The 14,434-nt window shown below is 35.1% G+C and overlaps 1 protein-coding gene across 1 annotated transcript in view; it reads left to right on the top strand.

Annotated features, from left to right (window-relative positions):
* ARAP2 (ArfGAP with RhoGAP domain, ankyrin repeat and PH domain 2) overlaps nt 1-14,434 on the top strand; it is a gene marked incomplete at both ends in the record, with an annotated part of 192,262 nt that overhangs the window by 57,421 nt on the left and 120,407 nt on the right. Inside the window, 2 exons of the mRNA XM_079704429.1 lie at nt 1,788-1,966; nt 13,055-13,170. Coding sequence (XP_079560555.1) covers nt 1,788-1,966; nt 13,055-13,170 — 295 coding nt within the window. The remainder of the gene's footprint in view (nt 1-1,787; nt 1,967-13,054; nt 13,171-14,434) is intronic.

The following is a 14,434-nucleotide window of genomic DNA, read 5'->3' as shown; positions in this document are numbered from 1 at the left end:
TTCCATTTTTTTTTTTTTTTTTGCTGGCCCATTTTCTAGCCTCCTAGAATCAGTTATACCTCAGGTATATACCATTTCTTCTCCTTTTACATTAAACATTTATCCACTGTCATGAGTCTTCCCTTGTATAGATTACCTTCATTCACATATTGCTATCAGTCTGCCTGGATGCTCATGCCAGGGAGCTGAAAACCTCAGGTGGTTCTGTTAATACAACCTTCTACCTTCTTTGGTCAACTCATGATACCCAGCTACCTTTTATTCTGAGTAATTAATTCATTTTTTGGTGAACACGTGTCAAACATATTCAAAAACACAGCTATTTTTTACTCTCCTTAATATCTTGACTCTCCATATGTTTCCCTTTTCCTTGTATACTTTAAGTCTCTATTGCCTTATTCCTGACCTCCAAGCTTCCAGATTGGTCTGTCATCTTAATCATGTCCCTTTCTTGCCAAGAATTTTGAAATGGTTTTCTTTTGCCTCCATAATAAAGACCAAATTCCTCTCCTAGGCCCTGTAGGATCTCCAGCCATATTTCCCATTATTTCTTTGTGAGTTCAGAATTATAAATATGCTCATTCATAAATTAGTCCCTGAGCAGATGTTTGTTGTTTCCACCTTTGGTCTTGTGTTTCCTCTTCTTAGAATTCTGTTTTGCTCATCCTCCTCCCAAACTCCAGTTTTGTCTTTTAAATTGCTCCTCATCCTCAAGAGCTCACACAAATATCCTTTTTTTTTTTCTCTCATAGTGCCAAGGACAATTGTCTGAGAATTAAAACATTTGATTCTCCTAATTTTAATACGTGCTATATGACCTTCAGCAAATCACTTACCTCCATTGAATTGACTCATACATTATTTGATACCTCTTGCATGACAGTTGTAGTATTCTGTGTTCCATTATGTGTTCATATCAAACCTGACTTACAGCTTTGATTGCTCTTTGCGGACTGGATCGAATTCCTATGCCTGTAACACAATGTGTTGTACATAGTTGAAGGTCACTTTGTGGAAAGAGTGAGAGAACTAAGTTTTAATTCAACAGATGAAGATGCTATTGTTAGTGAATGGAATGGGTGAGTGAATATCAAGGCAAGCACACTCTTGAGTAGATTCCAAGTGCCTGTTAGAAAGTAAGCTTTTCTGGATATTTTAGTAACTGCATTGCTGGGTACAATCTGTTACCTGTTCAGTAGCCATATTATTTTCTTATATTAAAAGAGACAATCCAATCTCATGAATAATCTAACAGAGTGCTACTTAGATGTTAACATGGATACACATTATCTGGAGATCTTCTTAAAATGAAGATTCTAATTCATCAGGTCAGGAGGCCTGTAACAAGGTCTAGGATCTGGCATTTCTATTTAGCTGCCAGGTGAAGCCAGTGATATTGGTTACAGGACATCTGAATACAGTCGGCCCTCCATATCCTTGATTTCCACATCTGAGGACATTTTTGATCCCTGGTTGGTGGAACCCTCAGTTGATGAACCTGAGGATGCAGAGGGCTGACTGACTGTAAGGGACTTCAGCATCTGCAGAGTTTGGTATCTGCTGTGGGTCCTGGGACCAATCTCCTGTGGATACCAAGGAATGACTAATAAGTGTTATTTCTTTTCCCTAACAAAATTGGGCCATTTGCCCTGCCGACAGTAGCATTTAGATTGTGGTTCTGGGAAAGAATCTGTAAATGATCTGTTTCAGAGAAAGTCAATCTCTTTCCACATTTGTATGTGTTTATAACTTACTAAGCATATGTATTTTCTCCTGTCTATTTTCAGAGGAGAGAAATGACTGGATCAGTGTCCTGTTAAATGCACTGAAGTTACAGGCCCTTTCCTCACAGTCTCAAGGAGCTGTTGCACCTGAGAAATGTGGATATCTTGAACTGAGAGGCTATAAAGCTAAAATTTTTACTGTGTTAAGTGGAAACAGTGTGTGGCTTTGCAAAAATGAACAGGTGAGCTATGTTACAGTGATTGCAAATTGTGGTTCCTTACATTACAAACGTGACAAAACTACATTAACAACAGTGCTTTGTTTGTTAGACTTATTCATGTTTTACTGATGGAGTTTTGCTTTTGCCTTCTGTACTCCACTAAATATAACAAAGAGTTGCTCTGTTGAATTTTCTCAGTTCCACCAGAATCAGGAAGGTAATCTACATCAAATTTGAGACTGGACATCACTCTTTGAAGGAACTGAGGAAATAAAATCATGAAAATTAATTTTTGAAAAATATTCTTAGCTGAAGTAACATTACAAAACTACATGAGAGAATAATTAAGAACCAATTAACCATTACATCCGTTGTTGAATAGACCTCGTTCTGCATCTGTTGTTATTTCTTTTGTTTTGTGACAAAATTATAGAGTAGGCACAGGTAACATATTTTCTTGAGTTTACAGGATTTGGGGTTTTTTTTGGTTTTGTTTTTGTCGGTGTTTTTGGAGTAGATACGTTGCTTGCCGAGGAGATAATTGACAAGAGAAAAGTGATTGATATACACACATACACACGCATGCATATAAACACATATCACATATATAAATAAGATAGATTGTTGGGATATTAAATTTGTTAACATCAAAGGACTCAGTAGAGAATTTAAATGTTTTGAGGAGACTGATGTTAGTTTTAACAAATTCTGTTAATTTCATTTGATTCTGTAGACTTCTTTTTCTCTAACATACCTGGTTTTTAATATGTATAAGAAAATTATTTTCTTACCCCTTTTTAGGAATGAATTTTTAATCTTTCAGCCTAGAATGTATTAGATACTTAGTCATTATTTGTGGAATTAAGCAGTGTGTTTTGGATATCCAATCTAACATGAACTTATTTTGTGATAAATTATCATGGATTACGATAAAGTGAAATATAAATGCTGACATTTTTCATAACAGAAGATAGAGATAGCAACTCAAAACAAACAGTAGTTTCAAAAAAAATAACTATAGATCTTTATCCAAGGCATCCTCTGAACTTCAGTGTGGATTTATTAATTACGTTTTTAAGGATAAGATTTCTTAGCCAATTAACTGTGGAAGGCATCATTGAGCACTGTTGGCATATTAATAACGTGGAGAGTTAGCATATTCCTCAAGAAGGGTGGTGATATACAGCTTAGTAATGTGTATGAATTGAATATGAACATTTTCAGTCTGTGAAGATGCTTAAAACTTCAAAAAAAATTGGAATAAGGTTAAAAATGCAAAATTTGCATGTATCAGAATGGAAGTTACTCTGCCAAATTAATTGAGGTATTCATTTTTTCCTTGCACAGATCTGATGGACTTCCAATTACTAGTTTCATTATTTACATTAGCTAGATTATCTGGGTTTATGTTATCCTCTAAAAGTATATGTTTTTAAAGTTTTATTAATACTTTCTGGTTAACAAAAAATTATAAGAAATTCTTGCTTTAATAATAATTGAGCATGAAGAGCATAATAATGACCACCATATGTTGGGTACCAGGTACTGTGCTAATTAATTTATAAATATTCCCTTTTAATCTTCCCCACAAATGTAGGAGGAAGATATTCTCATCCATGTTTTATAGATGAGGAGAATGACAATTAAGTAACTTCTTTAAGGATTACAGTTCATCATGCAGAGTTTAATTTAAAACAAGAATTTTATAACTCTAAGCCTAGCTTCTTAGCCACTATATCAGTGTCTTTTTAAAGCATATGTTGAAAAGAAAATTTCTGGCTTGTGACCTTTTAGAAATAGACTAAGAATTCTTTCCTTGGATAACTTAGTTGCCTAGGAGGTTCAGAGTGTGCATTCAGTAAACATTGTATACCATGTCAGACACTCTAAAAATGGTGTGTTTACTGAGGAGAACACAGTCTTACCTTCCAGGAGGAAAAGTGAGACAAGTCAGCATTTATGGTGGATGGTGAGCTCAGTGCTTTATTAGACTTGTGCAGAAGTTAAAGAGAAGGGCAAAAAGGGCATCTAGTGAAGTCTGGGAATTAGAAACACTTCCATATACAATTAATCAATATTATCTCCTTAAAAATTAAAGCACTTATGCTGGACCCCTCCTCATCTTTTGAGAAGTAAACCCATTTTTGATGAATGTATATTTCAAGTCTGTTTTCAATGCTTTAACATGCCCGTATGTGTGCCTTTAAAAAGTGCACACAGTTGTTTGTATATGTGGTCTTAAAAAAAAAATTGCATCGTGTTATATAGAGCCAGGTCTTAAGGCACTTGGTCTTGAGTCAAGTCTTAAGGAATTAGTTGGCTCAAGACCAGATGGATAAATTAAGGAAGGCCCTTCATGTTTAGGCCCTGACATACCATTCCAGTTTCATCTATTTTTACATCCTGTTATATGTCTTTCTCTCCAGAGGAAAGTTGCTCGTGGGTTTTCTTACGTGGTTGAGCAGACTGTGGAAAGAACTTGGGTGACAGGCTAAATAAGGAGTCCTTCTGAATGCAGAGGGCTTTAAGCTAGTGTTTTAGGAAGAGCACTAAAAGATAGTAAAATAGTTAGATGTCACTTCTAAAAGTTTTATACACACAACACATGAAGTAATCTTATGGTTTTTTTAAATGATAGAAAAAAAAACTAATCGTAAAAATGTAAGAGGTGTTAGATTTGAATCTCTGTATCTTAATCTGTATTACATATCTAAGTCTAAGAATCAAAGCTTAGTTTAAAAAAAATTAAAATAGTGATTTTTATCACCCACATAACTTACAGTATAAATAAAATAAAAAATAAAACTGACCTACATCCCCCTCACATACGAACTATTTTCATTTTTCTTGCCTCTATTTATACATAGTTTTACTGATTTACTTTGGAAGTTTCTCCAGAGGAAGTAAACAAAGAGTGGATAGAGGTGGAAGGGTAGCTGCTACAGAATGTGTTGAAGAGTTATTAAAATGGAAGATTGGAAGCTTATTTAGAGCAAAGAAGATTGGACTGGGCTGTAGCCGTTCTGGGTTTTCATTCTTGCTCTGCTGCTGATTGGCTCAGATAATTAAGCTAATCTCTTCCAGTTTGAATGGCATCACATGAAGAAGAGAGTTGGATTACTATCTCTAAGGCCATTATTTAAGTTGCATGTTAAATTTCCAGATATCTGGGCTCATTCCAGACCCATTGACTTATTTCTGGGGACAGGGGTTTGAATCTGTATTCCTATAAAGCATCCCAGTTGACTCAGTGACTGCTGATGCAAAAACCACACACAGTAAATCACTGCTTTATGGGTTTTTCTTCTTTAAAAATGATAAGCATCCAGCTAAAGAAACGAGATATTTCTGGAGATGGAAAATGTGTAAAGATCTCCTGTGACAGCACTGAGTGCTGCTTTTAGTTCATCATCCCTAATCTTGGGGTTGCTATACCTCTTTTTGAGGTTAACTTTCACTTGGAAGTGTGTCTTTTTCCTGATCAAACACTTTGAAATGTGCAAATGTTTAAGTGGAAATTTAAGACAATCATTTTTTAGTGGTAATTACTTTTCAAATAGTTTTGAAGAACTATTACTAATAACTTGTGTATGGTTCTAAACTATAGTTACTGTTTTGGGGTTTTTTCCTACAATCTCAATTTTTATATAAAATTTAAATTTTTCAGCCTATAAATTATATGATAACTGCTTAATTCCTTTTTCTGCATACAAACTTCTGTTACCAGAGCGTGATCTATTGGAAAAATTAAAACTCCATTTGCAAAATCAGCATACAGGAAAGTGTTTGAAAAACAATTTGAAAATGTTATTTCCCATAAGTTCCTTTAACTCTGTGTGTATATCTGGAAATTTACTCTAACTTTGTGGATTATTGTTTATCTTTTCTAGTGCTTTTCCTCTACTTCCAATAGGTGTCCTTAATATTCCATGTCAAGCATCTGTACAGATATATTTGCAGTAATTCTTTCATTTTTTCTGGATCTATCCCTTCTACTGAATCAAGAACTTATATTTTCTAAGTTAAAATATCTATTAGAATAGACTATCATAATTATGGTCTTAGTTTTGAAATTCTTTATTTTTTAAGAAAAGTGTCATGATAACAGCAAGGAAGATGCCAATCTGCACGTTCTCAACACTACACTGCCAGGTCTAAACTCTATGCAATTAACATGGACTTTTCATTTTCTCAGTTGCTCAGTTCAATGATTTACTTTTTAAAAATCTCTTTCTTTCCCTTTCATTTATTAGTGGCTTGTTGAAACTAACTTAAAGTAGCTTCTGAATAGGAGAAATGCCTTAGGGAATGTTAGGGTTTTTTGTTTTTTGTTTTTTTGTTTTTCCAGATGGGCTATAAGAGGCAGAAAAGAACTATGAAGAGATATGTAAAAACATTTGTTAGAGAGGAAGATGGCAAAGTAAAAATAGATACTAAAATTCTTTACCTAATTACTCAGTTGAAAAACACTGTGGTGCTATTATATAAATTAAATGTTATCCCTTTAAATGCTTACACCATCTCTCAGCCCACCCCCCATGTGTTTAATTTTTGCATATTTTCTTCTATCCCTTGTTTCTGCTTATGTTTATATGCCTGCAATATATTATAATTATGATAGTTTTTCCACATTGTTACTTCAACTTTGTATAAAATGAGTTGTGTAATAGAGTTTGATTATAGTTCACTGTGTTTCTGTATTTATTCATCTGTTTTACAAAAGTTTATTGGGTACCTCTTCATTCCTGGGTGCTGCTCCAGGCACTAGGGGCTCACTAGTAACTCACAAGGTACCTGCTCTTTAGGATCTTACCTTCTGATGGGGGTAACACATCGTGATAAATAAATGAGATTTCTGAGAGCCTTCTGTTGGTAGCCTTTTCTTTCTTTTAGATTTGCTTTTTGGACAAGAATTCCTATGACCCTTTTCTAAAGAATTGTTTATATTTAAAATGCTGTTAGGTACCTGAATAGGTACCAGTTTCATTTTAACTTTAAAAGTGTTATTATTTTTATATTCCCAAATTAAGGCTTGACAGTTTACTTTATTCACTGTTGTGCCCTTAGGAGTTCCAGGCAAGTAGCTGACACTCAGTAAACATTTGTAGAATGAAATGGTTGAATTAATAGTCATTTACAGCTGTCTTCATGTCTAGAGAGTTTGTATTTGAAAAAAATTTTTCTTTTAATATTATTTTCTTCTTTATGAATTCTCTTTTCATTTTTTCCTATTTGTTTACTGGAATTATATTGTAACTCCTGACAATTTCTTTAAGCTCTTCATATAATATAGATATTCATCTTCATGTTGTGTTTTCTGCAACTGTTTTTCTAAGCTGTTGCTTATTTTTCACTTTTCAGTTAATTTTTATTTACTTATTTATTTATTTTTGGCTGTGTTAGGTCTTCGTTGCTGTGTGTGGGCTTCTCACTGTGGTGGCTTCTCTTGTTGCAGAGCACGGGTTCTAGGTGCACAGGCTTCAATAGTTGTGGCGTGTGGGCTCAGTAGTTGTGGCTTGTTGGCTCTACAGCTCAGGCTCAGTAGTTGTGGCGCACGGGCTTACTTGCTCCGTGGCGTGTGGGATCTTCCCGGGCCAGGGCTCGAACCCGTGTCCCTTGCATTGGCAGGCAGATTCTTAACCACTGCACCACCAGGGAAGCCTTTTCAGTTAATTTTTGTTGCATAGAAATTTTGTTTGTAGAGATAAATTGTGTGTTTTTTTCCAGTTCATAGCTAATAGACTTTCTGTATTCTGAAAAATAATTATTTTATACATTTATTTATCTTGAAATGATGTGGGTGTAGTATAGAAGCAAGTATTTTTAAAATTTTAGATAGGTAATGAAATATAAACATACCCTCAGGTATATATATGTAGTCTTATATATATGGTACAGCTACTTGAATGGAATTTCTGCAAATAGATATGAGGTGAATTTAAGATAATTGACTTTGGTTTCCATTTGTCATGTTGTCCTGACAGCCAGTCTCCCATCTTTTCCTGATGAGTTTTTGAATATCATGTTAATATTAGGGAATTCATTACAACCAGATGTCTTGCTTGGTGGGTTTGTGTATCCATTTAATGATAATTGTGGCGTTGAGGTTTTAACTACATTCACTTGATTAAACATTCTCAAGTCAGGGTATAGCAAGAGACTCATTCCCCCAACATAACGTTCCCTCGTGTCTGGCATGGGAATGAAACTCTAACAGAATTTAAATAGACCTCATAGGGCTCTGGCTTGTGTGGTGCAGAAAAAAGCAGCAGGATGGAGGTGGTGGCCTGCTGTTTCTCTGGTTCTATATCTGGCCAAACTCTGCATCTGGTGTTTCCCTGGAAATCTGGTGCCAATGTCATACAATGCCACATCTGTTTTCCACAAATGTCTAAGCACCGAGTTCTTAAATTCCTGGCATGGAAACCTGGCATCTGGTGTTTCCAAAAATAGGTTTGAGATTTCAGCGAATTTGGGGTTAACAAACCCTTCTTTAATTTTTCTGTTTGCTCTTTCACCTTGTAGTTTTAAAAGGTAGTTTGAGCCAGGTTCTGTTGCTACGCATTTGTACAAATAACCCATTTCAGTGTCGTGGTAAATATTTGCCATTAATTCTAATCTGAATGTTGAATATCGAATCATTGGTGTGAATACTTTCAGTCACTGTAAGTAAAATGGATATATTCTCATTGAAGACAAATTCTGTATTTAGAACCCTCAAATCAGGGGACTGTCTGGATGTATCAGACCCCCAATGTGTATTTCTTTATTCAGTTTTTATAGCAATGCTATATAAGGTAGATAGTACTGTCTTTTCATAAATGAGGAAATGGAGGTCTAGATGAATTAAGGACCTTGCCAGTAGTCATACAGCCAGTAAATGGATCAGCCAAGATTCTCCCCCAGTTCTGACTCCTGGTGCCTACATCATCATTATCACCTTTGCAACATCAGACCTGCTCTGCCAAGTGTGGCCATTCATGCTCTTTGAGATCCTACATTGTATGACAGCAAATTAACTGTAAAATATAGTTTACTCCAGAATCTGTTTTTAGCTTTATGCTTTCTTCCAATATATTTCTACCTATTGAATTTCTACGCTGTTGTTTTTTTTCAATGCAGTTTATGGGGTTTTAAAGGTTGAAATTTGGCATGTTCCCAACTCGTGCCTATTTTTCAAAATGAGAATAGTACTCATAATCAGATTGTAGTTAATGGGTAATTTAGTTTTAATTTTCTTGAAAAGTTAACACTCACATTCCATCCCATTTTACAAAATTTATATATGCCTGCTAGTTATTTTTAAGCATGCATTTTCTTGTAATTAACTTTTTAATAGGCAGTATGTTCGGTTGCCTTCAAATTCAAGAGGTATAAAATAACAATAATAATAACAATTAGTTAACTGGGAGTAGATAGCACGTTTTGCACCAGGCATTATTCTAAGCATTTTTTATGTGTTAATCCTCACACACTGATGCAATAGGTACTACTGTTAGCCCCATTTTGCAAACAAGTGAACTGAAGCAAGAAAGGTACGCTTGATCAAGCTGGTCTGGATTTTGTTGTTTGCCCAGTCAAGTGTCACCTCCTTTGGAAAAAATAAGAACACAGCTCTCTCTTTTCTGGGTAGGATTCAGTGCTTACCCTACAGCCATGGTTTGTTTTTTGGGTTTTTTTGCACTTATTGCAATTCTCTCTCATTCCCTCCTTAGACTATAAGCTTCCCCGAGGTGAGTACCCTGTCTTATGCTTTTGTGCAGACCCACGACTTTGCACATTTCTGGTAGTTGCTAGGTACTTACTAAACACGGTTTTGCCAGGACAAATTTTTTTATTTAAAAATGGCTGTATCTGCTCTGCCTTCTTTGCAGAATTGTTAAGAAAATCAAATAAGAGTTCATAGCTGTTTGTAAGCTTCAGAGCACTACACTAACAGATATTAAATCAGTTATGGAGTGTATATGCTTAATGAAGACCAATGCTTTTAAAGCCTTTGGACATTAGAAGAAAGGTTGGAATACAGGATAAATAGGTTCTTGACAATCCAATGTGTCACTGTGTTCTGACCAGCCTATTTTTAACCATTAGTCTTAATAATTTCAAATGGTTTTTGTATAATCTGACTGCATGCTTTTTTTTTGCTCTGCAGAAGGCAGAGAGAAATGTTTGTATCCCGATATCTAAGTGCTGTAGACTCATACTGTCTAAATTCTACAACTGGTTCTGCTGTCTAATTCAGTGTTTCTCAGTATTTGCTACGTATGAGAATCATATGGAGGTAGTTTTGTTTTGCCTTTTTTTAACTGAAAATCCTTAGGCATGCCCCCTGATTCATGGGATCAGAATCTCAGGGTGGTAGGAAGAGATCAACACAGGTAATTTTGATGAACGTCTAGGAATGAGATATGTTCTAAACATGTTCTAAAGACTGTGTGGAAAGATGGCTAAATGTCACCACAAATATTTTTAGTAAGAAATGCAGTTGTTTCATATTTAATAGCTTTCAAGAGCACTGACATTTATTTTGTTACTCTGCTGTACATTTTACAGTCCATTTGTGCCGGTGAGTTCAGTGGATACTCTAATTACTCAAAACCATATGGCCATGGCAAGCAGCTGATAAATGGGTTACAGTTTCTTTCCAGGCTAAAAAATCATCTTTGCCTTGCTTGGGAGAAATCTGGGGCCTTGAGCCAACCCTCACTTGTTTTATTTTTAACAGAAGTCGCAGCTTTATATGTAGATACTTCACAACTTGCTTGTCAAAATGAGGCACCATCTCTTCAGGCTGGAGCCTCAGTGAGACTCATCAGTTTCCATCCAAGGTTGTCAGTCTTACCATCTGCTAGTCTGATGGTCTGAGTCTGTATCTCCGCCCTTAGTAACACGCAGTACCTGCAGGCCAGGCCCCATCAGAGAATAATAAGCAGGAGTAGTCTGATAGCCAGGTCTCGTCAAAAGCTGCATCACAGAGAATTGTTTGAAGAAGATGCAGCCTGACTGTTTTCTTCTAGAGGTACCCTCATATCAAGCTGAGCCATCAGAAAGCTGTTTCTAAAATATCTTACCTGGCCACCCCTACTTTATTTTCTGATTTATAAAAGAGAGTTTGAATTTCTAATCGCATGTCCTGGGAGTTTCTCCAATAGTTACATTATCCAGCATAAGCATTGGTATAGATAACTGAGAATCTGTTTTCTTTAATTTGATAATTATAAGTTTAACTCTATACCGATATGCTAAAACTTATTAAAATGGGGCAGAGTGGAAAAGTTTGATTCCCTTCCTCCATATAATACTGTTTTTTGTTAGGTGGGCTTATGATACAAAATGGAAGTATATCACCTTCTAAGTGTTTCACAACACCTAGCATGTCTCTGCATCTTTATATTCCTGACTCAATTTCTGGCTTGTTTCTCCCAACAAAATTAACCATTGTTCTTTTATCAGAAAAAATCATACTCAATTTACAAATGGGTCATTTCTTCATCCTCACTAAAAACTTGTACATTTTAAAAAATATGAAGTGAAACTTTTCTGCAGTTTGTGAATGGAAACCCTCTACGAATGGGGGAAATTTGTTATAATGTTGTTTTATTCCACTTATTTTATCAACCAGGAATGTATTAGTATCAGATGACAAAAACCTGAAGGTTAGTTTAAATAGACAGGGATTTGTTTTAACAAATCTCTTGCTAATGCCATCAGAGAACAAGATGCTTCCTATTTTTTTTTTCCTCACTCTGGCATCCTTACAGTACAAGAATTTGTCCTCAGGCTTTTCATCTCAAGGATGCTTATTACATTCTAAAATGGCTTTGTGCTTCTAGATGTTGTTTCCCCGAGAAGATGGAAAGGCAAGGAATGAAAGTCTTTTCTTTGAAGATTTGTCTCTCCACCCACCTCCTCTTGCCCCCCCAGGCCAGGAATTATTTATATTCTATTGACCATAAGTATGACATATGTTCACTCCTAGCTGCAAGGGAGGTAGGAAAATAGTACTTTTGCTTTTAGCTTGTACAACAGGAGGGACAGAGAGAAGACCTGTGAATTGTTTCTTTCACGGTCTCTGCCAGAAGTGCCCTTCCTGAAAGTGGACCAATATTTTTTGCAGTCGTCTTTAGTATGTCTACTTTTTCCTAGTCATAATTTAATTTAGGTATTCAGAGCACATTTAATCTGAACCTGTTCACATAGATAATTCATTTTTCGAGGTACAGATTAATTATATTTTTAAGGTGTGAGATGGTTTGATAAATCAAATTCCAGAATGCTTATGGCTAGATAATATATTGCAAACTTTTATGCTTTTAGAAGGCAGACTTTGTAGCCTTTTGAACAGTTTCTAATTTTGGTAGATCAAGCTGAACATAGTGGCTGTAGGTGCTGAACCAATGGCAGTTTTCATAGGAAAATAGCATTAGAGGAGCTTTTAAAAAATCTAATTGAAGGAAGAAGAAACTAATGAAATATTGGAAATGAGATAAAATTGTAACATAAGTAATGCTTTTGGTTGAGAGCAAATGAGGAAAATAATGTGACAGAGCAGAGGTAACATACAGCAGAGCAAAGAGCGAGCAGTCAGACGGCTTGGGTTTCAGTCCCTTTCTACCATGTACAGCCAGCCGCACTTTCCACGTCACTTTACCTTTTTGAGCCTCGGTTTTCCCTTCTTTTCATCTAAATAGTGATTATACCAACCTCACAGTGTCATCTGGCTCCCCCAGCTGGAAAACAGCTGGGCACATGGTAAGGGTTAGTTCACTGTTAGTTCCTTTTACTAAATGGCTAAAGGTGAAAAAGTGCCTAACTGTTAACAGGAAGGCATATGTAGTTCAAGATCTATGTCCTAGTCAACTTATGTTTCATGTGAAAAGACCCTTGCTTTATTAATAGCCTGTCAAGCTTCAAATGCTATCATGTTACCATGTATTGAAAGTGACTATCTAAAATAAAACCATTCTCAATCCATTTTTAATGAAATAATTCCATCTTTATATGTTGTAGTAAAATTTGATGAGATTTATTGAATTTTAAAGAATATAAATGTACTTTCAAAATCCATATTTTTGTTTCTTTATAATCTTTTGTTTTTCTCCAAACTAGGATTTTAAGAGTGGACTTGGTATTACCATAATTCCTATGAATGTAGCAAATGTAAAGCAAGTGGACCGAACTGTGAAACAGTCTTTTGAAATAATCACTCCTTATAGGAGTTTTAGGTAAGTTATATTTAAACATTTTTTGTTTGTACTACTACAGGAAAGCTTGAGTGATCCCCTTTTACATTGCCAATGGTGATTTTACTTCCTATAGGACACTTAATAAAATTATGTTCTTACTTTTTCATATTTTATTAGCCAGTATATAAAAATGTGCCAGTAGGCACATGAAAAGATGCTCAATATCATTGATTATTAGAGGTACACAAATCAAAACTACAGTGAGGTAGCAACTCACACCAGTCAGAATGGTCATCATTAAAAAGTCTACAAATAATAAATGCTGGAGAGGGTGTGGAGAAAAGGGAACCCTCCTGCACTGTTGTGGGAATGTAAATTGGTGCAGCCACTATGGAAAAGAGCATGGAGGTTCCTTAAAAAACTAAAAATAGAGTTACCACATGATCCTACAATCTCACTCCTGGGCATATATCTGGAGAAAACTCTAATTTGAAAAGATACATGCACCCCAGTATTCACTGCAGCACTATTTACAATAGCCAAGACATGGAAGCAACCTAAGTGTCCATGGACAGATGAATGGGTAAAGAAGATGTGGTATATATATATACAATGGAATATTACTCAGCCATAAAAATAATGAAATCTTGCCATTTGCAGCAACATAGATGGACCTAGACATTATCATACTAAGTGAAGACAAAGACAAATATCATATGATATTGCTTATATGTGGAATCTTAAAAAAATGATACAAATGAAATATTTACAAAACAGAAACAGACTCACAGACAGAAAACAGACTTATGGTTACCAAAGGGGATGGTGGGGAGGTAAATTAGGAATTTGGGATTAACATATACACACTACTATATGTAGAGTGGATAAACAACAAGTACCTACTGTATAGCACAGGAAACTATATTCAAGTACCTACTGTATAGCACAGGAAACTATATTCAATATTTTGTAATAACTTATAATAGAAAAGAATATGAAAAAAATATATAAAACTGAATCACTCTGCTGTACATCTGAAACAAAGAAAAAAATTATGTTTTTACTTTTTCATATCAGGTAATTTATTATCCAGTGTATAATAACACCTTGCAAAAGTGATTTGAATAATCATACAACCTGAAAGATACTAATTTCATGAGATTTGTGTAGTTTCTTTTCATAATACCTCTTTTTCTTAGAAGGCTTGGTGATTTCTGATCCACAAATATGTGAAAAAATACTTTATTTTGAAGGTATAAAATAAAAAGAGATATTACATTGTCTTTAAGCTGTATTGTTATTT

The sequence above is a fragment of the Hyperoodon ampullatus genome, assembly GCF_949752795.1.
Source record: "Hyperoodon ampullatus genome assembly, chromosome: 1".
Taxonomy (NCBI): domain Eukaryota; kingdom Metazoa; phylum Chordata; class Mammalia; order Artiodactyla; family Ziphiidae; genus Hyperoodon; species Hyperoodon ampullatus.
This window is presented reverse-complemented; position numbering and strand designations above follow the sequence as displayed.